The sequence below is a fragment of the Gymnoscopelus microlampas genome (assembly GCF_963454915.1).
Source record: "Gymnoscopelus microlampas genome assembly, chromosome: 23".
NCBI lineage: Eukaryota > Metazoa > Chordata > Actinopteri > Myctophiformes > Myctophidae > Gymnoscopelus > Gymnoscopelus microlampas.
Genome location: NC_139960.1, coordinates 31,149,052 through 31,175,888, shown reverse-complemented (window position 1 = coordinate 31,175,888; position 26,837 = coordinate 31,149,052). Strand labels below are relative to the sequence as shown.

The 26,837-nt window shown below is 40.6% G+C and overlaps 1 protein-coding gene across 1 annotated transcript; it reads right to left on the bottom strand.

The window, feature by feature from the left end:
• LOC311039620 (anoctamin-6-like) lies at positions 1-23,809 on the bottom strand (the record flags this gene model as incomplete). Its single annotated transcript, XM_084049557.1, has 18 exons — positions 1-1,241; positions 1,561-1,663; positions 2,009-2,205; positions 4,236-4,441; positions 4,548-4,744; positions 4,979-5,076; positions 6,722-6,891; positions 10,932-11,178; positions 11,325-11,405; positions 12,103-12,287; positions 12,607-12,667; positions 14,355-14,460; positions 14,708-14,842; positions 16,141-16,271; positions 18,000-18,101; positions 18,891-19,160; positions 21,759-21,818; positions 23,573-23,809. 18 exons carry the CDS (start codon positions 23,807-23,809, stop codon positions 1,077-1,079), a joined length of 2,751 nt encoding a protein of 916 aa, XP_083905683.1. The 3' UTR covers positions 1-1,076.
• Positions 23,810-26,837: the final 3,028 nt, after the last annotated feature.

The following is a 26,837-nucleotide window of genomic DNA, read 5'->3' as shown; positions in this document are numbered from 1 at the left end:
GACAAATTAGAAAACAGATTTCACCAGAACTCAAAGAAATACATTAAAATATGATTGGAAGAAAATGTTATAGTTGGGAATATATCTTCCTGGAGAAATTAAAACTCTTTATAGACCACTAGCTGGTTTTGGGAAATTAATTGAGGTGAGACACAGTGGTTGTCAAAGTGGGGTCCAGGGAACCTCAGGGTTCCTTCAGGGGGTTCCAAATGGACTCTGAGAGTGTACAATTGTACACACTCTCATAGTTATGGGGGTTCTTGAAATTACACAGCTTGAGAACCACTGCTTTAGCACATGCAAAACTAGTTACTGAGTAGAACATTTTTGTTTCTTCCACAATTCTTGTTCTTATTTCATTTCTTACTTACATTAACTATTCCACAGAAAAAAAAGAACATCTTTAACATTACATTATATACATGTGCATGCTACTGAAGTGCATTCAAAGATAAATGCAAATACATTAAACTTGATAAACTAAATTTAATATAGGAGCTATGTCATGAAACAGTAGAGACAATAAAAATCAGATAAAGCATGGGTTAATGGAATTTATCAAGAAAATTGAATAAGGAAATTGATTTATAGCCTAATCGAGTCAAATATAAATGTAAACTAACAACCAAAATAATAGACGTGTAGAAAATACATAATACTATTTGTAAAATATAAATTTGACAAAGAATGAATATATTTAGGAGAGATAGAAGATTGTAAAGAAAAACAATTTCAAGACAACACAATCAAAATATTAGAATGAATTTGCCTGGAAAAAATGCCCAAAGAGTCGCATAGTTGCTTGCTTATTGTCATTTCTTTCTTTTATTTTTTTTATTCTTTTTTATTAATCACATCTCTTTCTTTTCCACATGTAAGGGAAAAAAGCACAAAAATGGGGATACAAATGTACTCCTGTACTTCTGTATATATGCACTTGTAATTTTTCCCTAATAAAAATATTTATATAAAAAAAGAAGAAAAAAAGAGTCGCATAGTTAAGGAGAACTCCTCACGCTATGGACCAGAGCTACAGTATACTGCTACTGTAGCAGTGCTGCATGTTCTTGCTTGTTTCACACAGCTTTACGGCACTTCTCACAATGGATCTTGCTATCGACTTCGGCCTTGTGAAGGACATTCTGTGTTATCTGCTGCTCTAATTTGATGAACTTCTTGACGGCCTTGGGCACGTCTGGGATCGCGTAGGACAGGACAAACTCTGTCAGGAAGGCCATGTGCTGTACAGGGATGTTGTGGAATAGACAGTTCCATTTGACGGACAGACAGACATAGAATAATGCATAAATAAGATATATAAGTATAATAGTATAAGGTATAAATAAGGTGGTAATACTACCACATACAGTAGGTAGGCAGTAGGGCAGAGAGATACATAGATATGCTAAACATGCAATAAGATACATTCTGTTTAATGAATGTATTCATAATGTAACTTAGTTATAGATGATGATAAGACATTAACTGTTTCTAATACTGATTATTTTAACTGAAAAATAATTGGCATTGGTAAAAATAATACTGACATTGGTTACTCACCTCCAAAATAACAAGGAAAGACAATCTGGCAGCAACAACATGCCAGTATTTGATATCGTACTCATACTGCCCTTTTCCTGGTGGTGCGCGGAAATCTCTGTACCTGAAGGGACAACATTGTTTATTACACAAAAAAACAAAGAAGCTCATGTATGTATGTACATGTGATGAGATGTGATGAAATTAGATTAGATAGATGAAATCATTATTGAAATTCAGGTGTCATAGCAGCAAAAGCAGTAAGCGTGAAACACAGGATTGCTACAGGTAAGAGAAGAGAGAGGAAGAAAGATACAATAAACATAAATAGACTTAGAGTCAAACAAAAGACATTTGCACTGTGTGAATATGAGACTGATAAATGTACAATGCCAATCTACCAGTCACCAGTTGTTTCAGAGCGTGTCTCAACCCACAGAGCTAAATGAGACAGAATTCTGCTCCGTACCTGCAAGTGTCAAGTGTGCCTGTTGTGTTTAAGGGTCTGCTCCGATCAGTGAAGTGACTTATGTTAAACACAGACAGGGAGTTTAGGACGTATCCCTGCATGGTGTGGTTACTGTGGCTTCCGTACGGAGAGACGGAAAAAGCCCAGTAGTACACAAGACGAGGAACCATGTCTGATGTGAAGGCAATGATCATTCCCTGAGTGAGAGGGAGACAGAAAACAGGAGTCTACTGTAAATGTTGTATGACAAAGGCTTGTATGAAAAAAAATCACAATATCATGTGGATGGTTAAAGTGTCATGCAGATCTTGTGTGCACGTTGCACTGTACACGGTGAAAAGGTCCTTTATGCCAGGCTTCCAGCATGGACCCGTTTTGTTATTGGCATTATTACGGGGCCAGGCTTCCAGCATGGACCCGTTTTGTTATTGGCATTATTCCGTTTCTTCTTCTGCCACTTTTCGCAGTTCTGGCTGAACCGTGCATACGCTTTTTATGAAACTCGGCCATATGGTAGATGGTCATGAAAAACTATCAAGAAATAATTCTCACAATCTTTCGTCAAAAGGTGGCGCTATAGCACTCAATTGAAAATGCCAACTTTGAACAGGTACAACTCATGCCCTGTTTGACCTACAGCCATAAAACTTTGATACACACATGCGTCTACTCATGATGAACAACTTTCACACTCTGACTCTGACCTTTAGATCTCCCACCATTTTGAATTATATGAAAAACAGTTAAAACCTATCTCCTCCTGGGATTTTTGAGTAATCTGCACGAAACTTTTTACACATGAACTTTGGACCTATGCCGACTCAACGATGCAGCGGATTTTCCATAAGTGAAAAAATGAAGCTTTAATGAGCCAATGAATATTGCATATACATATACATGTATATGCAATATTCATATATATGTATATACATATGCAATATTCATATATATGTATATACATATACAAAAGTCATATTTTTTGGGTGCCACTGCGCGACCCCAACGGCCCCTTCCCGCGACCCCACTTTGGGTCGCGACCCATAGTTTGAGAACCGCTGCCCTAGCTGGCCAAAATATGGGCCAAAAATGTAAATATATATATATATATATATATATATATATATATATATATATATATATATATATATATATATATGTATATGTATATATTACATTTTTGGCCCATATTTTGGCCAGCTAGGGCAGCGGTTCTCAAACTATGGGTCGCGACCCAAAGTGGGGTCGCGGGAAGGGGCCGTTGGGGTCGCGCAGTGGCACCCAAAAAATATGACTTTTTTATCGCCAAAAAAAATCCCTCATATGGGGTCGTGGTATAAGAAAGTTTTAGAACCCTTGAGCTAGGGTGCCTGGTCGGCGGCCACCACACCAAACCTAGACTGGAGGAGCCAGCCCTATTGAAGGTCTTGAAGGGCGGATCCAAAGCCTTGCGCTCGGTACCAGCGCCGCTTCCTATTGCTTCACCAATCTATGTCCCCCCCCCCCCCCCCCACCGGCCTGTGCACGGAGCACGCTGACGTCACCAAATTTAGAGCGACGCCCCTCTGCACTCTGATTGGTTAGGAGATAACAAGGTTCACAACCACCGTTCCTGCAAGGTTCTCCCAGGCTTTTTTTCTTTCGAAACAAAAATAAAAAATCACACCCTGTGTGAAGGTAGCGGCGCCTTTGATACATTTTGTCATCGATATGTGTTTATAATGTGTTTATAGCCATGTGTTGTCGTGAAGCTTGACCAATCACTTTGTTGACGCACCTGACCAATCAGAACGTTGACGCACCTGACCAATCAGAACGTTGACGCACACGGACAAAGTCAGGTATAGAGCGGCTAGCGCCGCTAAAAAAGGCATGGGCTTCCGAGGCTACACCAAACCCACTCCTGCCTATTGACTCCATGGCTCGCAGCAGCATTGTGCATAGCCATCTACGTTCACTCCATCGGGCCACAAACGTGGCCTTTCAGACCCCTCATTGACGCAACTCTTCAATCTCAATAGCTCTGGAATTGTATACATCGCTGCTCTTTACAGTATATTCATCAATGTCCCATGTGCAACATTTGTCCCTTTTTTGCACCCACACAAGTTTTTCTGTAAGTCTTAGTAGTGAAGGGCAGCTTGCTATAAATGGATGGATTACAATACAAATGTGAGCTGGGTTGTTACATTGTTTTGTATGAGAGTTGAAGTAGTTTGTCAATACTCACATTTGTTACCACAGCCATTAGGGCGATAGTCTGTAATATGGGTAGCCAGGTTCCAATGTTCTGGGCCTTCTCTGGTACCATGCGGTGCCAGTGGGTGGTGATCTTCCAGGCATCGATCCGGATTTCAAACAGGTTGTTGACCAGAGCCAGGACCGGAGCCAAGGGGAATGCGGCCACGAACAGAGTCACAAAGCCAAACTGGATCACTAGGAGATGACATGACATGAGATGAGAAGTGAAGAGTCAGCTCTAGATAACTGTATCCAAGATATACACACACGCGCGCATGCATGCACGCACACACGTACACACCCATCTCAAGGTATTCCTCCAACAGTCCCTCTTCTGGGAATGGATGCAGCTTGTAGTCTTGTTCCCAGCGGGGAATCTGCTCAGGTGGAATCTTCTTGTCGGTAGTCTCCTTCTTGTCGGTAGTCTTCTTCTTGTTGGTAGTCTTACAACATCGACAACATCGACCACATAAGTTCTTCTTCCACCTACTGAGGAGCCTTGAGAACATAATAGTACCAGGAAAATGGACAGAAAGGGTAGAATGAGAGTTTGTCGTAACGATAACAAGGAAAATGCACAGAATATTAATTCACAGAGAGATATTGATTAAAGTTTCTCCCAATAGGCTGCAGCGTTGACTAATGACACACAAAGCATAATGCTTCATGTACATTAGTAATTCATTACTTGGCCAAAAGCAGTTTGATTGTGCTTTTAGTTACAATACGTACGGTAGCAGGACCTCCTGGCTGTTGTTCAAGACGACAAGCCCACCCATGACGACACCCAGCTGGATGGTCAACTCCATCAGACAGCCCGCAGGGTCACACTGCAACACCAAGATACACAGCAACCGTTACAGCCAATAGAACTTTCTATACTTATTTCCTTCTTAGAAAGAAAGAAAGATAGAAAGAAAGACAGAAACAAACAAACAAACACAAGAAATTGGCACACTCTGGAGTGTATATCTCCGCCAGGTGGCCTACCCAGTAGTAAGTCGTGGGTTGCAGCTGTCATGACCCGGAAGCTGCAGGGAGCACAACATTTTTGCCAGGCAGTCATACCAAATTGGAATGGAATCTGCAAAATGTGACTCCAAAAATAATATGTACTGATTTGTGTGCAAAATGTGTTTTGAAGGAAACGTGGAATTTCAAAAAATCTGCTCTGGCACAAATGGCTGAGGCCTATTTGTGGAGTTGCATCATGATCCAAGGAATCCAGGAAAATTTTGATTGTGCGACCTACGGTTCAAGAGTTATAGGCCAAAATGTGAAGCAGCTGTTATAGTGCCACCATCTAGCCAATTTAAAAAAGGGGTGGAGGTTCTTCCTTGGCCTACTGGCAGTTTGTGTGCAAAGTTTCATGGCAATAGGACGCTGCGTTCATGAGTTGTGACATTTTGTGCAACGCGGGCTCATCCCGCAAACTTTGAAAGACAATCATAGTCAATCAGAAGGGAATCTGAAAAAGCTGACACTATCACGTGACCACAGAGATCTCAGCTTTGGAAAAAATATGTACGACAAGTAGCATAAAGTGTGTTTTGAAGACAACACAAATGCCAGAAAATCTTGTCAGGTGGAAAGGGGTGTGGCCTATGTGGGAAGTTGTGTCATGACCAAGGAGTCCACAGAAAAATGAATTTATTGTACAGCTTACGGTTCACGATATATAGGGCAAAATGTGAATTGGCCTGTTAATTGGCCGATAATGATATCAAACTATCCAGCCACTAATGGTGCTAACGTTAACAATATTTAGCTGTCAGTTATAGCATCTACAACACACAATTGGAGGATAATATCACATGATCCCATTAACCCTTCCCAAACATCTGTCTTTGTCTTCAATTACTTTTTTAGTTTTTTGTGAAATCGCTTTTGGCTTTGTGTTGTATAGTGTCTCCTCAATATGTAATTCATATTTGGGGTCGATCAGGTCATGTGTTCTTGTCCAAAACAAATCAGGTTGGTTCAACAAGTTGTTGTTTGGAGGCTCCGCAATATGTGATTCAAATAAGTGGTTGATCAGACAAGTCTTTCTTTTAAAGGCCCCTCCCACAAACTTTGGAGGCCAATTGTAGCCAATCTGTATGGAGTATCAAAATTCTGCTTGGTTTTTATCACATGATTCCACTGAAAATGTCTAGTAACTTAACAAATGGTGGAAAATCTAGTTGGGCATAATGGGCATGGACTATGGGGAGCTGTGTCATGATCTGAGGAATTCAGGGAACATACATTTCGATTATACAACCTACAGTAGAGTTGTTGTTTTTTAAAGCAGGCTCCCATGAGGAAATCACAATCTCTATCCCCGGTTTTCGGAGAGATTGAGATTGAAAGAAAGAAAGAAAGAAAGAAAGAAAGAAAAAGAAGGTCAATCCCAGCGTACTTTGTCTGTCAAGGAGGCGTTTCTTCCAGCTACAGAGTTTGATAGGAGCAACTAAAAACAAATGACAATTGTACCTCCTCATTCCGGTACTTTCCCAGGATATAAACAGGCCGTCCTGGGTAGCCAACCACCTTCCCCTTGACGAAGGCAATGTAGAAACAGGAGGAGTAGTAGTTAACAAACTGAAACAGGAACATCTTCATGCTCAGACTGTTCTCGTAATCCGTCTTGGTCCGAGGGATCTCTGTTTTCAGGGGTTAGATCAGTGAAAGAAGGTGTGAGATTGACCTCTTTTGCTGTTTTCTGTAAACAAAACCATGACCAAACCCAAGACCTGTATGGCTTTGGGTTCACATTTTATTATGGTTAATAGACCCCTTTTCTACCATCCATAAGAAAATTAGGCACAAAGTCTTCTTGACCACAAACCTGAGATGCTACACAGCATTAGCTACTGAAATGGGCTTATGTGAGAGAAACATCCATATCTACAACAGACGACAGACAGACAGACAGACAATTTAACCGTACCTGATTTGAAGTGTGCGCTAGAAACACAGGACCTCAATGGAAACAAGTCCTCAGGACCTTTTTGGGTTTTCCTTTTAGACCAAGTGTATGACTGTACTCGTGCTGTTTGCATTTCTCTCTAATAAAGTATTCAATCAATCAATCAAAACACAAACACGTTTTGATGATTGAGGTGTCGACACCCACTGTCTTGTCTCGAACCTCAGGGCCAGTCTTTTGTCTTAATTTGAACTAATCAGAATAATCATTGTTCCTTCATGGGCGTTTGCCACAGACAGTGAATGCGTAGTGGATGGTTATGCAGAGGCCAGGATGTCTGCAGAAGACACACACCTTTTGGCAAGATTGTTGTAGAGTTTAACTTTAATGCTGTCAAAAATAACTACGAAGAGCCTTTTAAATGAGTAGTTAAAATGATTAAAGTCTGGATAACTATGACTTGTGTTGTTAACAAAGAGAAACGTCATTTAAGGAAAATACTAACTGCTGTCTTTGTTGACTCATTGTATTTTTAAACTGCTGTTTGCAGTCATGAATGTATAATGGCCGCGTTTCCCAAACGAATTTCAGCTCCTGCGTAGGCTAGAAGCTGCGTAGGAGCCTCCACGCAGCTGCGCAGTAGAAACCCCGCTGCGCACTATCTTCGTTAGTAGCAGCTGTGTGTGCCCAACGTGGCATCTAAACTGGCTTCTGGAGACACCATCGTCGTAGGTTCCGTTACGTCTGTGCTAAAACTACATTCGTGAGACAGCATGCACGTAAAGCACTCCTGGACGAAGCCTACGTAAAGCCTACGTAAACTACGTAGTGCTGTCCTACTACACACATAGAGGTATAATATAACACTACACAGCAGTTTAAACACCCTTTGCGAATAATACATTATATCTATATATCTAAAGACCTTTATCTAAATTACCTTTATATTTATTGGACACTTACATTTTTTTAGGTACATTCTGTAATGTATTAAAATGCATTTTAAGGTGAGATTTCAATGCTCTTAAATGAACACAGGCAACAATGGCCGCCGTTCAAAAAAATTCAGAGGATAGAGGGGGCATCCCCCTGCATGATTGACAGCTTTTAGCACCAATGGGGGGAATTTACTTTAGGACAGTTTAGGAATATATCTATATCTATATCTATATCTATATTTATATATTTATATCTATATCTCTATCTATATCTAGATATAGATATAGATATAGATAGATTTAGATAGATTTCGATAGATTTAGATAGATATAGATATATATAGATATAGATATAGATATAGATAGATAGATATACTGTAGATATAGATATAGATATAGATATAGATATAGATATAGATATAGATATAGATATAGATATAGATATAGATATATAACTGCTGCGCTGGTTCTATGTGTAGCCCCCACAGTCAAATTAGCGAGAAGTCGCGTGCAATAGACCTGGCTATCGGGCAGGTTTATTGGCATGACTGATAACACGTCGGACTGGTGAGTGGGAGTTTCGGGTTCGATCCCAAAATGGAATCCCGTTTCCAAAGTCTACTATGCTTAAAATCTTTTGAAAATAGCAGATCTACAAGCTTGTGACGCGTTGTGAGCTTGTAGATCTGCTATTTTCAAAATATGTTTTAACCATTCATAAACATGGCGAGCGCAACAGCTGTCACTTCATGAGAGGAACTGGGGACTTTCATCATAACGTTTAACTATAAAACTTCGAAATTAAGGAAACATGTTTAGCTCAGCATCATTTATATACCTTTAGTTAACTTGGCATATGCTTAATATTTTTATTAGATGATCGGATCATCTGTGAGAGTACGATTTGTAAACTTCGGGCTCATGCATAGAGGACGAAGCACCGTAGCCGCTCGCCCTACCCAAAAGAACAGATCTGCAAGCTATCGACACGGCATGTCGCAGTGCGTTGACAGCTTGTATGTCTGTTTTTTTTGGGCACGTTACGCAACGGCCCGGCCGTAATGTATGTATATATATATATATATATATACTGTATATATATATATATATAAAAAAAATGTGTGTGTGTGTGTGTGTGTGTGTGTGTGTGTGTGTGTGTGTGTGTGTGTGTGTGTGTGTGTGTGTGTGTGTGTGAACTAGTTTTTCATAGAACTATTTTGCTACGATGGGTGTTACGAGTGCCCCAGGGCGCTCGCAACAAACTGCTGCGTAGGACAGCACTCATGGCTATGCCTCTCCCAGGAGTAGGCGGGGAGTAGGCTGCGTGCATCCTGTTGACCGAATGTAGTTTTACCACACACGTAGCCAGTTTAGATGCTACACAGGGCACAACCACCTGCTACTAATGAGGGTAGAGCGTAGGTAACGCCGAGTCCCAGCTGTGTAGGAGTCTCTTACGCAAGCTGCGTAGGCCACCCATGACCTGAAATCTACGTGCCTGCTATGGTACTGCGCAGCCTGTGACGACACACGTTAGACCCGTCGTAGGACCTGCGCAGCATCTCTACGAAGCATCTCTAGGAAGCTTTTTGGGAAACGCGGCCAATGTGTGTCGACTTATTCTAAAGCTTAAGAGATATTAAGCAAGACTTTGTGTAATAGTTAAGTTTTATAATTAGGAATAAGACAGATTGTTAAACTGTTTTTACATGCAAATGTGTTAGTAGAACAGAACCGCTTGGCCACAACGGATCAGCCTGGGATTGGTTGGAATAAAGAAGTGGGAGTGCTAAGGTGTTAGGGCCTGTCCTGCTTGTGGTCTATGTGCTGTTTGTATGTGATGGCTGCGCGCTGCTGATCAGACCTACAGTAAATGGCAGTTAGCCAGTTGGGCTGAATAAAATATGCCGTGACTTCAAAACCTTGACTGGAACCTTTCTCCTTGAACCTCTCCCAGGAAACTAAATATAGCCGCTCTTGGACCATAGAATATACTTCAATGCCCATACTGTTAATGCAGCCAGTTGACCTATTTTCTAAGTCATGTTCCATCTCATATTTTGGCAAAGTTTGGCTTAGAGACAGGCAGTCTAACCTCCGTGACGCACGAAAACGGTTTCGACCAATGGGCTCGACTCACGAGTCACGAGCGTACGCACGAGCTTGCGCACGAGCTTGCGCACGAGCTTGCGCACGGGGCTGCGCGCTTCTGTGATGCGTTTTGACGCATAGAAGCCCCAAATAGGCCTCACCCACCACATTTCACAACCCGGAAGAAGGGGTGATTTCGGGGTGAGCACAAGCCCCCAGAACCCAGTGGTTGCATTGAAGCGAAATGGACATGCTGGCCATTCGTAGGTACTGCAGCTTAAAGGGACGGGGCCACTGCACAATGTACGAGCGAAAACGGTTTCGACCAATGGGCTTTACTCACGAGCTTGGGCACAAGCTTGCGCACGGGGCCGCGCACCTTTGTGACGCGTCACTTCTGTGACGCAGAACGTATCACAGTGGCCCCAAATAGGCTACGCCCATCACACCTTTTAGCTCGGAAGAAGGGGTGAATTCGCTTCATGCGCTGGGTGAGCAACTCAATGCAAGTGGATGGGAGGGGTTTTCGGGTGCCCTCTCTATTATTTTTAACTTTATGGGTGAGCAACTCAATGACAGTGGATGGGAGGGGATTTCTGGTGGCCTCTCTATTATTTTGAACTCTATGACACACACACACACACACACACACACACACACACACACACACACACACACACACACACACACGCTCACAGAGAGAAGCAACTGGTCGCGTTTGATCAGGGCAAAAGCCCTGCCTCACCAAAGTCCGTCATCACTTTTGCCACCCACTGGTACAGCTTGTTGAGGATTGTGATGACAATGAAGCTGATGATGGAGGCGGTGATGGAGGTGGTCATCTGTGGCGTCAGGGCTATCTGCTTCCCTTGGGTTGAAATGGCCGTGGAGCCCTTGAAGAAGTTGCTCAGTTTTGATTCAGTCGAGAAAACAAAGAACACGACCAGACGGTACACGACGATGCCCATTACAGACGCCAGGATCAACAGCACCTGAGGGAGGAGCAAGAGAGAAGAGGAAGTGATGTGGTGCTGTATGCTAGGAGGACATGTACAGGTACATTCTCAATATTACTCTGGCAGTGAATACGATGAAACCTAATGAGTTGACAGAGGATTTGCATAAAATAACACCTCACCATGAACAGGATGGTCCCAGTTCCTAAGGAAACCCGAACACGTCGAATCCAGGCTGAAATATGTTTTTCATCCTTTTTTTCCTGAAACATACAATAAAATATTGTTACAGTTCTCTGCTTTGATAATATTGCCTTAAATTAGCCTAATATTTTTATATTAACACACTGGCAGTGTATCTTAACTTGAGCCTACATGAAGATCAAGAGACCTTTGACATGGAATACTGGAAAGGGGTGCTCCGTGGAGCACAGATCTCTGCCAGGGGGCCTACCCATGGCTGTGTAATGTTGCATAGTATCCGTAGTGTGACCTCATCTTTTGAATATTTTATTTTATTTTAAGTGTTTTGCTTTTGCATTAGGTCAAAGTAGCTGGTAGGAGGCAGAATGTGACATTGGCAGGGATGGTGTGAGGCATTGTGACAACCTAAAAAAACGTATATGTTGGTGGATGCATGCACTTGCATATACTGTAGTAAACGTACTGTAGTGTGGATAAAATGGGTATGACATGGGTATGCCACAGTATGTGTTGATGTGTGTGCTCTCCTGGTGGAAATAACGATGTTAGCCATTGTTTAGTGAGGAACAAGAGCAAACTGTTGAACATTCTGACTGCATGGACAACAACTATTATTCATTACAAAATGCTCTTTTTTCATTTAATGTGTCAATTATGTTGAAAATGCGTTTTTCTTTTGCATGTATTGTTTATGTATTTTGTATTTTTGCGCCCTGCAGCAACCAAATTTCTGATTTGAAACAAAAAAAATCTTACATAATCATGGACATATGCTTTTTCCATTTCGGACATTTTTAGGTCAGATTTGGAATTGTCAACGTCAGTGGCCTTCTCCAAGTATTCAGGACGAGCCTGTTCTTCCTGCTCCAGGAACTCCACGGTGTCCCACTCAAACTCAAGCTCCGCCTGGTAACGCTTCCATAACTCCAGGAACAACGTCACTGTAGCAAGGAAAAAGAAAGACAAGATCAAACTGATCTGCAAGAAAAATAATATTAGGAAGAACAACGATGGAAGGAAATACATCTATATGCTTCAATTATGTGTCTGTAGTGGTGAGTTGTATCGTTATTGTGTTTTGTGAGGCTGTACCAGTGGGCAGTTATTTTACCCGAGCACCTGTAGTCATAGCAGTTATGTTGCCATAAGACGTTTGTGGTCAGTGGGTATAATGGATCAGCAGATCTGTGTCATCACATAGAAATCTGGAAACCTTTTGAAATTATGAAAGCTTGAAAATGTCTAGTTTAAGAGTCTCACCCCAGATTGTCATGAAACCAGCAAACAACGGGGTCCCAAAGTTATCAAATATAGAAAATACCTGGGGGAAAAGGAAAAAAAAGGTTTTTTTTGTATAATTAAATATAAGGTAAAATCAGGCAGAAATAAGAATGAAATAACATAAGACTAACCCTAATCCTAACCCTAAAACCGAAATAAAGTAACAAAAAAACGCCCAAAAACGGCCACAATCCGCGCAATAACCCCAAATTGCATGCTGTGCGACTGGTGTGCACCCTCACAATTTTCAACTGCACCCTCAGTCATTTCATCCTGGCGCCGGGCCTGGTAGTCCTACTGTAATATCTCTTTGTTTATTTATTATCATGGTGCAAGTGGCCAGCGTTACTGTCACACTATGCGTTTAAGCACTTGTCTCCAAAAGAGTGTTGGATTACGCACGCCCCTCCATTTGCGCATTTCAGACTAACAGAACTACTGTCCTGTTCAGTGCTACGGTTCCATAAAGTGATGAGACGGCTGCGAATGTATTGAGTATTGAGTATTGATGTTGTTTCAGAGTGACAGTATTTGCAACGTCTGTAAACGGCTTGCCAGCATGTCATGTGTTTGGAAGCTAACGTCCTGCATTTAAAGTTGGTCTTAAAAACATAGCCTGCTGGAAGCTGACAGTAATATTGTATTGTATCATATTGTCTCTGTTGGGTGGAAACCTCATATGTTCAAAACTTTTCATGATTCAAATTAGATAGTAATTTTGTAATAGCAGATTTTGATACTTTTGATACTTTTGTGTACACTGTAGTATGATCAAGTAGGGCAGTGATTTACAAAAAAACACAACAATTGAAATATGGAGAAGCGGTTTCTGTCCGACAGCAACGATATGTGTTTTTTTGTGACGCACCCCATGCACTATCTGTGTGCATGGGGTAAGCATGCACTGGGGGGGAGGGCCCGTCCTAAACACAGATAATGTCTACTGAGTTAATTGCGTGAGTTTTGGACAAATGTGTAGCTGTAGTAGCAAAAAGTGTGTTTTGAAGAAAACCCTAATTGTAGTCTGGCACAAATTAGCAGGGGCCAGGGCCCATATACAGTATCCCTATCTGCTGCCATGGAGGACTTTGTTTGAGCTGTTGTGCTAGAAATAAACTTTTGAACGAGGCAATGTGTCTACAGCGAGTGGAATCAACTGTCATGTCAATGCAGTATGCTTATCATTATGCTAATTTATATATATATATACTACATTTATATATATATATATCTTTTTATTTCTGTGTTGCTGCTGTTGTATCCTACTGACTCCTCCTGCCCAACACTCCCTGTTGACAGGTGCCGCCCCAGCCCGTAGAAGTTCATGCAATGACCAATATCACCCTCCCCGCCCGGCTTCCCTCCCCCGAACATGGGCCAATTGTGTTCACATAGACGCCCAACAAAGCCAGTTGCACCACGGTGGATTCGAACCCACAACCTCCGTGGTGGTGGGCAGGGACTTTACCACTGCACCACCTGAGAGCTATTGTACTAATTTATGAATCTGGCAGTGTCGCTCGCCAAAGATGGATACTGGTTCACAACGGATATGCTTTTGGATTGTCTGTTTCGCCTAATCGCCCAGCTCTACCGGATAGGCGCCAAAGAATTCTGAGAATAATTTGGAGATAATAAATTGTGAGGATAACATTAGTGTGCTTGCCTCAGCAAGCCCACTATGAAACATCTTGAAATGTGTTTTTAGTAGTAAGTGTTTCACTCACTTTAGAGGCTTCACATGTGCTGCTTAACTTCCAGTAGCCACACTCTCTGTCACACTGTGGGCACATCACTATAGTCCCGCCTATCTCTGGATCACACACCTCTTTACTGTCAAATAACAGAACCGTTTAAAACTGTCCAATCACAAGAGGAAGATGTTAAACATTGACCAATCACAAGAGGAAGAGGTTAAGTGGTAGTAAGCCCGGCAGAAATTATGTAGTTATTATTGTCAAAGTCAAGATTTAACAGCATTCATTTATAACTAATGCTATGAGATATTATTATGGCTTATAGTTAGAACATTCTGAAATGGTGATGTGAGATTACTATAATATGATTCATATTGACGCACATCCAAGTGGTTGTTCCCCTGATACTCCATCCATAAACGAAACAGCCAATGCCTGCTATGGAAGCGATGAACAGCATCTTAGTGTAGAATCCCAACCAGGCAAAATATATGGCGATCTTCTCCCCGTAATAATTCCTGTGAACAAGATTAAATGGAATTTGAAAAAACTTGTGTCGATATCTGAAAGGAAAAGGAAATAAACAGCATTATGTTGCTGGGTTAATGCAGCTGAAACTGGGAGAAAGGTAAAGGTAATTCAGTTGTTTCTCTTACAGAGATTTCAGCCAAATACTGATTTAGGTTTTGTAAATAGATACTATAACTGTAATGAATGAAGTTAATAAGACAGTCTTATCACTTTAAGTGTTTAGACAGAGTGCGCATGTCTTGGGTGACATATGCGGAAGCACGTCAGATGTTATGTTGATACCGTTGGAGAGAACGGAGAATAAATACTATTGTCTGATACACAACAAAGAGAATTCACAGAGTCGGTTCATTCCATTTGTAAGAACTTTATATGTCCTGTAAGATAGACATCATTACAATAACTATGAACTCAAATGTGCATTCATTGCTATGCTGTGTCAATTTGTCTTTGTGTGCTGGGGTGTTTTCAATTGTGTATCGTTAACAATAGTGCAGTACCAGTTATTCACATCATTTGTGCCGCGTCATTGCTGTCTTTCCATTTTTAAGGCATTCAAACAGAAGTAGGGGTGCGGGGGGGGGGGGGGGGGGGGGGGACTGAATAGGTTCACCATCACCATAAAGCTGCACTGGGGGTACATTCATAAATGAGGCTACATACAAAATGTTTAACAGTGTTTATCAAGTGAGCTCACACACACAGTTAGTACGAGCTGCCATAGAAACCACAGCTTTAACCGATCAAATTGCTTGGCAGAAATGCAGTGGTGGAAAGTAACTACATACATTTACTTAAGTACTGTACTTAAGTAACATTTTGAGGTATTTGTACTTTACTTGAGTATTTCCAATTTTCAATACTTTTACTTCTACTCCACTACATCTCAGAGGCAAATATTGTACTTTTACTCCACTACATTTACTTGAAAACTTTAGTTACTTACTTTTCAAATATAAATTATGATATAATGAAACATACATTAACCACTTTAACCCTATTTCATACCTAGGCTACTTGAAAATAGTAGATCTACAAGCTCACAACGCGTCGCGAGCTTGTAGATCGGCTATTTTCAAATATTTAGTACTTTTACTTTTGGTACTTTAAGTAAATTTTTAATTCTGGACTTTTACTTGTAACAGAGTATTTTTATATTGCAGTATTGGTACTTTTACTTAAGTAAAGAATTTGAGTACTTTTTCCACCACTGCAGAAATGCCCTTGGTACAGTAGATTCTGGTGTGAATGGATCTTCTGTGGAAGGGAAAAGAGACTCCATTACCTTATGCGATAAAGTGGTTGCCTCTCATAGAAGCCTTTGAAGAAGTTTTTGGGGTGAGCCCAATCTTGGTAGAGTAGAAATCTGTCCTTGTCCTTTCCCTCTTGATTCTTTTTTGGCTTGATGAGGCTAGACTGAGTTAGAGAAACAGCAAACACAGCAACACATAAACAAATGATTAACTATAAAAGAGCGCAGTTGTCCGCCAGGCCCTGTTGCCTACCAAAGGCCTACAAACTTCTGATACATTCATAAAACACAAACATTCCTCATGCAAACAAAATAAAATAAAAAATCAAACTAGAAAAAGTGCTCCTCGGAGCACAGGTCTCCGCCAGGTCAGGTAGGTTATTGTGGCCTCCTGGTGGCGCTATAATAGGCCAATGTGAAAAGGGTGCCATTTCTTATTAGGCATTGCACGGCAATCGGACACTGCATTCATGGCTTGAGGCATTTTGTGCAAAAAATGTGTTTTGCTAAATTAAACCTGCTGGTGGCGCTATAACAGGCCAATGTTAAAAGGGTGGCATTTGTTCCTCAACATAGTGTGAAGGTGTGTGCAAAGTTTGACCGCAATCTGACGGTGCGTTCATGATTTGCGGAGTTTTGTTCAAAACAAGCCACTACTGCAAACTTTATGTCAATCTTCGCCAATGAGAATGGAATACACATCCGTCTTGATCACATGACTATGGAGATCATGTGTACCAATTTGCGTGAAATTTGGATAAAATCGGAAGGAGTGATATAAAAAACAATGTTTTACGTAAGTCAGCCTCCTGGTGGCGCTATAAAAGGTAGATGTGAAAAATGCAGGGCAAAGGTTTTTCCTTGACCTCTAGGGAGTGCGCATACAAAGTTTTACACAGATGGTGCAGTTATAGGTACAAACATGAATCCGCCTGTTATAGCGCCACCATGAGGCTGATTTGAACATTTTCAAGTGCCATCTCTTCCTCGGCATAGTGGAAATATGTTTGCAAAATTTCACGGAAATGACATGCTGTGTTCATGATTTGAGGCATTTTGTTCAAAACTGAGTACTCCTGCAAACTTTGGAAGCCATTTTTAGCCAATCAGGATGGAATATGAAGAATCTGAAAGACCCGTTTAATGACTATAGAGACACTGTGTACCGATTTGCGGGATTTTTGGACAAAATCTGTAGGAGTACTGTCAAAAAATATGTTTTGCACAAATTGGGCTCCTGGTGGCGCTATAAAAGGCCCATGTGAATCATTTGGGGCAGAAGTTCGGAATTGGCATCCAGGGAGTGTGTGTGCTCAGTTTCGCTGCGATCAAGGCAACGGTGGAGGAGATTAGCTGGTCACAGACGGATGGCCGGACGGACGGACGGACGGACGGACGGACGGACGGACAGGGGGTAAAACATACTCTCTCGCCATGCCTTTTGGCCTGGCGGAGACAATAACAGATGGAGGCAATCTATAGAAAATTCAGACATAGGAAGTTGTCGTGGAATTCTTGATCAATCAGAAATTGATGAGGAAGAGGGGTCAGAGAGGTGGTGATGGTTATGCTAATTAAATATCATGAGAAGTATGTTATCTTGGCTCTTACAAGGTACAAAATATAAGGCACAAAGATGAACAACATAATGTACTAGATAAACAACCATAATGACAATATGAAATATAATTTTAGCACAATTCTTCCCCAAAGTATAACTGAAGCTCAGGACAGATTGTATTCCTGGTCAGCTATAGCGAGGCCAGTGGTGGGTGTTAACGTACTTGACAGCATCATCAACTTACTTGACGGCCACAAACAACAACACAACTAATAAGAAGAAAATGGCATGTGTATAATTGAATGAAACGTGAGTAACCAAATTCACTCACATCATGAAGAGGGTAGGCAGCCTTGTACACTTCTTCCTTAAGTAACCTTTTGATGCCAAACTGTCCTTCTGCATAAGGGGCGTGGCTGAGGAGGAAGTAAGCCTACAACACATCAAAAATGAATTCAGATTAGCTTGCTAAATATTAATGTTTACAAAATATGTTTCTTTTCTTCATTGTTTTTCAGTGTTGTTTAATGATTAAATACCCATTTCTGCCTCGTACTATAATTCACTGTATATAAACTGTATAGTGTATTATAATCTAAGTTTGTTGCAGTTTCTCCTGTCCCAAGCAAAATAACATAACAATAAAAGACATGAACTTGAACTTATTCCATATTTATACATTATTATTAAACTGTTATTCATGTTTATTATCAACTATTTATTTTAAAAAGCTGGCTCCTTAGGAGGTGAGTCGCTTAGAAACAGGACTGTCTGTCTGTCCGTCTGTGAGTCCGGGGCTAATCTCGCAAACTGCTACAACGATCAGTTCTAAATGTCTTGTGCATGCTGCTAATAGACGAAGGAAATAGTGCCTCTTTTTTAATATGTTTCATCCTTTTTTGAAATATTTAACTTATATTTTATACTGGAAGTCAATGGTGTTCAAATGTGGCTGAAACCTTTGTCCAAATATGGAGATGACTGATGAGATGACTGGCCACATGAAGGCCGAGTTCCGCATGGACGCCATACTATTATTATGCCTCATCTTGTTTAATTTTGTAAAACTGTTAGTAAGTTTAGCATCAGTTTAAGTTTAGGTGGGATTAACTGGAAATGTCTCTTCTAGCAAAATTGCCACAGAACTGTACATATTTTGTTTCTTCTCATACTTTTCCAATATATTCCAAACAAAAATTATCTGAACCAATTTGGACTTTACCATCCTGATCCTCTGTGACGTTGTAAACTTCACTTCGAAGTTCACAGCAAAGTTTTCCCTCTGCTTCATCTTGAAGGCGGCGGTGAAAGGTCTGACAGCATTATTTCTGGGCTTACAGAGAAGAAGACTTTGTTCTTCATGCTGATCGTTTTTGGGCGGGTCCTTGGGGCTTTGTTTGAGGGGCATCTTCATGTAGAGCCATTGTGCGCACTCTTCCAGCACGCCCTGCGGCACGTGGACCTTCACATAAATCAGGTTGTCACCACTCACCTGAAGAAAAATAGGATGATAAAGATGATTAGTGATTTCTAATAATAATATAACGTTAATTTCAAAACATGAACATGAATGGACATGCCGCCATGTTCGAAGACTGACAACAAAGGAATGGAGAGTAGATTACTGTGTTATACTGTACTTTTATTACTATAAAAATACAGAAATAAACCACCTCCTTAGTTTTGAAAACAAAAGGTTTGCTTTATCTCTCCTTTTGTTGTCTGTCTGTCTTGTCTTCGTATTATGGTAAAAACAGATTTTACGGCCTTCGGTTCAAGAGTTATAGGCCAAAACATGACGTAGACATAAGGTCGATTTAAAAATTATGGAGTGGAAGTTCTTCATTGGCTTGCTGGCAGAGTGCAGGCAACATGTCAAGGCAATCAGATGCTGTGTTCATGATTTGTGGCAAAAAGGGCCACTGTAACGCCCTGTAATCTAACCCGGGTCTCCCGCGTGGAAAGTCAGCATCTTATCCACTAGCCAAAAGGGGAATTCCCCTTTGGCTGGGGTAGATATTAGGCTTATGGTCATCAGGCTTTCTGACTATTTTTACCGGGGCGCAATATTGTCTTGCGTTGGCCCTGACTGGTAAAGTAAGGTCATTCAACTTTCTTTCTATGCTTTCTATGCTTTCTATGTTCCTCTTACAGTATATCTAATTGATGCATTTTATACGAGGGTGTTGTGCACAAGAAATAGTAGTTCAATCAGAAACACTCACGTCAAAGTAGATTTAACCATTTATTGCCACAAATGGAATACAGTTAAGCTTGGCGTTAAAGCTCCGCTCTTGGGAGAATATTCACTGAATTTTGTCGAAGCAGCCTGCTAAGCATATATTCAAGGAATGCTTAAGCAAATCCCCCATAGGGATACAATGTCAACAATAAGCAGTACATTGACATATTAGTTAGAATTAGCAGATATACATGATAAACACAAGTATTTGAGCCTGTGCCAGACTCTAATCAAAAGGTGGAGGCTGGGATGGAGGAGGAGCTAGCAAAATGCATTGGTTCAGCAACCAAGAAATACCTAGAGAATATGAAGCCGTATTTAAAGGAACCTCTTACATAAGGCAGCACACAACATGATGTGATGCGTTGTGAGCTTGTACAGTACATCAGCAACACAGTTGTATGACAAAGTATAAAGTGAGTGCAGGCTTACTAGCTATTCCACCAATAACAACCTGAGCTTGAACATGAGACAGTGGCAAGAACTGACTCATCTACAGCAACTGGAGATTTCCTCTGACCTTACCTCCATCACATTGCCTAACTTCTTGCCTTCATTCTTAGACTTGATACAGTTTATTTTATTCATACAGGTTAGTGCAACAACGACAAGTGCTTTAAAGGTGTGCTTTGAAATCTGGGCCTATTCATACAATATCTGGGGCTGTAGTCCCAGACTCCCACACAAAACAACGGCCATGGACTGCGTCTTAAAGGAGGAGTTCACCCAAAAAATGATTTATTTTCTATCAATTGCACACCCCATGAAGCCTTGAATACATGGATTTATTTTGTTTTTTGTCGCATTCCTAAGCCAATATTTTGATGCCCGGGTGTATTTCCGGTAGGAGACACAAAGAATCTACTTTGTGTCTCCTACCGGATACATTAGCCGTTAGGAGACAGGAATCAAATTATTAGCTTAGGAATGCGACAAAAACACAAATAAATCCATGGATTCAAAGCTTCATGGGGTGTGCAATTGATAAAAAATAAGTCCTTTTTTGGGTGAACTACTCCTTTAAGCATTTATGAGCTATAAGTCATGAGAAATTGTCAGCCTGCTGCTAGACCAGTGATTCTTTACTAGCACATGCAGGGTCTGTTTCAACATAACAAAAACAAATGTGTCAAGAATTATGGCCACCTTTATTTTCCCTGCATGGGAAATGGGTGTGGGGAGGAATCAATTGGCATAACGACTAAATTGGGGAGAAAACTGGAGTAAACTGCTTGGGGGACCTGGGTGTGTGAGTAATGCTTTAAGCCAAAACATACTGTAGGGAGAGATGGAAAGAGGAGGCAAATCATTGTCCAGTGCGCCTCACATTTGTCACTCAGAAACTGTTCACTGAGGCTGTGCACGTGTCATCTTTAGCCAGCTAACACATGCATAGCACTGTGACGGTTACTTTCATGTGGAGCAAAAGAAACGGGTCAAGTGAGGACTAGATGAAGAAACTTGCAGCAGGCTTAGAGTCCAAATGGACACATAACTGCTGGATTGTTATGAAGAAGGGAAAGTACATCACTGTACCAACTCTGTTGTGATGATATATGTTATAAGATTTTTTCCCAATATCAATTGGCTCAATTGGCCCACTGTTTTGTTGAGTCCAGACCAAGTATTGATCTCAAAGGAATAATACTCCATTGAGATTGTATTGAACTGAGAGTTACAGGATGTGTGAGCACATAACCTGAAGGGTTCAACGTGTTTCTCAAAGAGACTACTCTACCAGAAAAACAGTTTTGATTCAGACATTTGATGAGAAAATGTATATTTTTAGACGATCTTTAAAACCTCATCTTAAAAATGGCCAGTTTGTGCAGGCCACCGTGAACTTACTGATTCTGTGTACTGCAGCTCCATCTTGAGCTCCTCCACCAGCCAGGATTCGAAGTACATCTGTGGAGGGAGAATAGATCACACAGGATTGGAAGTGGTCTGAATGAGCCATTGTCTCTGAATATTAGGATTAAATGACTGTCCAGGCTGTTCACTGCTGGGGTGTGATTCAATATGTACGGTATTGTAGGAGCAATGGACCAAGTCTATAGAATGTTAACAGATATACAGGTTGTTTCTTGTGATAGGGAACAATAATATCAGACAGGTTCTTCATACTTTGGTAGTGAGGAGAAACCAGGCTGTAATGACACCGTAGTAAATAAGTAGGTTGTAAACCTGCTTCAGCGAGAGAACGGTGCGTTGGCGCTTTAATTGCCTCGAAGCAGGGATCAAATCAAATTGAGAAGTTGAGCGGGAAGAGAAATACAGAGACTGGACTTTCAAAATTTGCATCTTCCTCCATACAGTAGTCTATGCTATCGAGTGGTGTTGACTCCACTCCGTCCTCTCCCCCTCACCTCACACCACCCACCTTGAAGGCTGACCTATAGCATACATGGGCCCGGGGGCCACATGCGGCTCCCACCTTTACTTAATGTGGCCCACGGGTTAATATCGGAATACTGATATTATTGATTTCAGCTGTTACAATTGCAAACATGACCCACTTTAATTTCTTCAGTCTATATTATAGTAGCTTAATGACTAGTATTAAAATTCTATTGTCTTTTTTATGTCCAATGTATTTGTATTTAAGTTCATGAAGTTAACATAAGTATAAGTAAATGCATTTGAAATTAAATACAAATGTTACTTTTCAGGATTCCAATAAAAAAATAGCAAAAAAAGCAGATCTACAAGCTCAAAACGTCACGCTGCGATGCGTTCTGGAGTGAGTGTGGAAATATAGTGGCCCTCTCCATCATCAAAGTTGCCCACCCCATGCCCTATAATGTTTCATATCCTGGAATCTCATTTAATAAAAGGAAAAGAGTAGTTTTGTGCCCCTTTAAACATCATCAATGGGTCCCCAAGAGGTCAGCAATTATAAACGATGGTTTCAGGATCCTCGTCATCTGTCTGTTTAAATGCACAGTATTAAAGAGCACGAGGTGTGATTTCATTTTATTTTTTACCTTCTCTTCAACCGTGTACCAAACATGATGTGTTTGTATGTATGTGTATTGAGTGAGTACGTACTGTACATCCACATGTATGTTGGTGTATGGCATATTGGTATCAAAATGAAATTAAGCATTCTTTAGAAAGAAGTGTGACAAAATAGTGGCATAGTCAGCCTGGCCACTGACCATAGGCTCCTTGTGAGTCCTGGGTTTGAATCTGACTGTCATGTCTTCCCTCTATCTGTCATACTTTTCCTGTCTCTCTCTCTACAATCTCCCATCTAAATCTTAAAGTAAAGAAATACAAAAATAAATAGGACACACACACTCAGGGAGGGAGGGAGGTACAGACAGACAGACAGACAGACAGACAGACAGACAGACAGACAGACAGACAGACAGACAGACAGACAGACAGACAGACAGACAGGGTGCAAAACATAGTCTCTGGTGGAGACAATGAGCTCAATTGTAAACATAGTGAGCTATTATACACTTCATTTCTAGCTAACATCTGACTCAAGTCTGTCTGTAAAACAAAAATATGCTGCGTTGAGGTTTTGTTTTCCAGACACCTATCATCATCATCCGTCTCCGTCTATCATGTTAAAGAAACACCCTGGATAATGACACTTGAAACACTGTTTATTTATTGTTGGCAGATAGATAGCTGCCACAAATTCTCACCCTTTGCTGTGACTTGGTTGACTGCACATCATAGACCAGGACGAAATCGATGTTCTTCTTGTCTTTCTTGTCTTTGCCCTTGTCTATGTCCTTGAAGACCAGCGAGTTATGCTCGTCCTCATCCTCAACCTCAACCAGTTTGTAGTAAACTTTGTGCTTTTGTTGGTAGCAGTTCGAGTGACTAATCTGTCTGTTCATGTCTATCTTAAAATCAATATTTTTGTCCTGTCCCGCCATGGTGTTGAGAGAGAAGAAAGACAGCTCTGTCCTGTGTAATGTTTGTGAAATGTTGACCTTGGGTGTTTTTATACGTGACTGAAGACACCAGAGAGAAGAGGGCAGGGTCAACAAACACTCTGTCACCCCCATTCTTCCTGTATATTAACTGTTGGCTGACTAATCAATTAATAACACAGTTGTAAGAATGTAAACTGCATTATTCTATTGGAAATATGATTAATATGATGATGAATATAGGTACACACTTTTTCTTTACATTCTGTTTCTGCTATTCTTAGTTATGTTATTGCTGCTACAATGTTAAGGAACCAAAACCAAAGAATGTTACTCTTGTGTACTCGTATATAATGCAACAATAAGAAATCTTGAATCTTGGCTTGGAAGTTTTCTGAAAAACTTCAAATATTTATTCAAAAAGTTAAAAAAAATGTATGTTGCTATATACTGTACATAATAATAATAATAATAATAATAATAATAATAATAATAATAATAATAATAATAATAATAATAACAATAATAACTTCATTTATATAGCACTTTTCTAGACATGAGTCACAAAGTGCTGCACAAACATAGGACAGAATACACAAAGAATGAATACAAATGAAACAAGAAATAACCATGAATACAAATCAAACAAGAAATAACCATGAGCAAAAGGTAATGAACAAATAAAAGTTATTTACAGGAATGCTTTCTGGAACATGTACGTTTTTAATAGCGATTTAAAATAAGGGAATCAGTGAGGCGAATTGTCTCAGGTATAGCATTCCAGAGGCTAGGAGCTCGGACGGCGAAGGCCTGATCACCCTTAGTTAAAGAGGTGGTGCCATGGTTTTGCACTTTTTCTGTTTTTCATGTGTCTATGAGGTTGATAGAACTTCATTAAGCTCCCTGGTGGTGTTTTTGTGGTGTTTGATTATGTTTTAGGGGGGGGATCACTGAAAATCATGGCACCCCGTCTTTAAAAAGTGCGAATTACGGCCTTTTAGGAGAGCCTTGCCTGAGGACCTCAGGCCACAGGGAGGTTCATAGAGGGGCAAGAGCTCAGAGATGTAACTAGGCGCAAGACCCTTTCAAGCCTTAACCTCCTCCGCAAATTCTGGCAACGCCGCTCCTGACGCAGCAACACTGTGAGGATTTTAAATGGAGCACACACACACGATGTTTGGCTTTTAAGCTCTGGACTTTGATTGCCTTTCAATAAAACCACATTTGATAGACATAAGTATCACCTACATGTTACTGATTAGAGAGAATTTTATATTTTTGTAATCAGTTCATTATTTCCTGCGTAATCGATGAATAAAACTGACGTGTGTAAATTGGAGCATTGCATTGCGCAATGCACAAATTGTCTTCTTTAAATAGACTATAATTTTATATAAATACAATTGACATAAGGAAATGAGCCCCCCCCCCCCCCCCCCCTTCAGCTGATTATAGTACAATTAGAATCACAGAGATTTGTTGACAATATAGCCTAGTAGAGAGAGGTGCCGCACTGTGCGCCCTGGCCGTCTCCACGAATCCATTGCAGCCTGTGCGCTCTTGCGGGTGGTTGTTTGGTGTTATAATTTATAACTTGTTTGTAAAATTGATGAGGGGAAGGGGAGAATGTAATCCGCCTGTAACCCCTGTTACTACACCCCCGTTACTGTAATCCAGATTACACATTTTAAAATGTACTGTAAGTCGTTACTGTTACCGTTTTTTTTACCCTGATTACGTGACGGCGTTACATGTAATCCGTTACTTCCCAATCCACTAAGCGGTATGTGAAGAATGCACTTAAAAGATCTTGCAGAGTTCAATATATTGCAAAGGAGGTGTAAATACATGGGAGACATATAACCAACAAGCTTTGAAGACAAAAAAATAAGAAGATGTCGTCTTGACTCTTGCCCATCTGACCATCAACAGGATAACATCAACCTTGCATCAACCTTGATATACTGTATATAAGCATCTATTTATGTATGTGTGCATGTGCATTCACGTATGCATATGTTTAAGTGCAAACTTAATATGTAAAGCGTCGGCCTAATAGTGCCAATAGTTCATACCGAAAAACGGATTGCCTGGGGGTGGGGGAAGTAGCTTTTTCTGAGCCGAGAGTGTTCTGCATCTGTTTAGATAATATCAAATATCAAAAGCCAACATTATACATATTACATGTTCAACCCAGATTTGGCTCAACAAAGGGAATGAACTCGTTCTCATGCTATTCATCAGAAATGTGGAATGCCCTACCAAAAGGAGTAAAGGAGTGTAAAACCCTACTCACTTTCAAAACTGCCCTAAAGATACACCTTCAGGAGGCTGCAATTCAAAAATGGCCCCTGTCCAAGTCCTAACCTACCCCATGTCATAACCTAACCTACCCCCCTACCCCCCCCCCCCCCCCCTCTCTTTCTTCTTTTGTACATATTTTTCACTTTTCATACCAGTAACCTGTAAACTGATTGCATGACATTCTGTATAGTAGCGTGTATATCTGTCTGTCTCTTATATGTCATCATGATTTGTGTGCATGGGGATCTCATCTTAAACAAGCTTAGTTCTTAATGAGCTTTCCAGTTTAGTAGACCTTGTATTGTGAATTTGAATAAAGTACATCAATCAATCAATAAAGTGTGTGGCAGACAGTGTTCCGCATCTTTTATACAACATTATGAAATAACAGAATATACAGTAGCCTACATAAATGTATCTACAGGATAAAGTGAGTAGTTGCAGTGTGACATAGTATATAAAGACTGATATGGCCATCTTGTGGCCACTATGGAGAAGACATAATAACATGGTTTTGATTGATTGACTGATTGACTGATTGATTGATTGATTGATTGATTGATTGATTGATTGATTGATTGATTGATTGATTGATTGATTGATTGATTGATTGATTGATGTACTGTAACTCATTTAGTAAGACATGAGCACAACAGTACATGGAAGTACAAATTCACAATACAAGGTCTACTAAACTGGAAGACTCATAAAGCACTAAGCTTGCTTA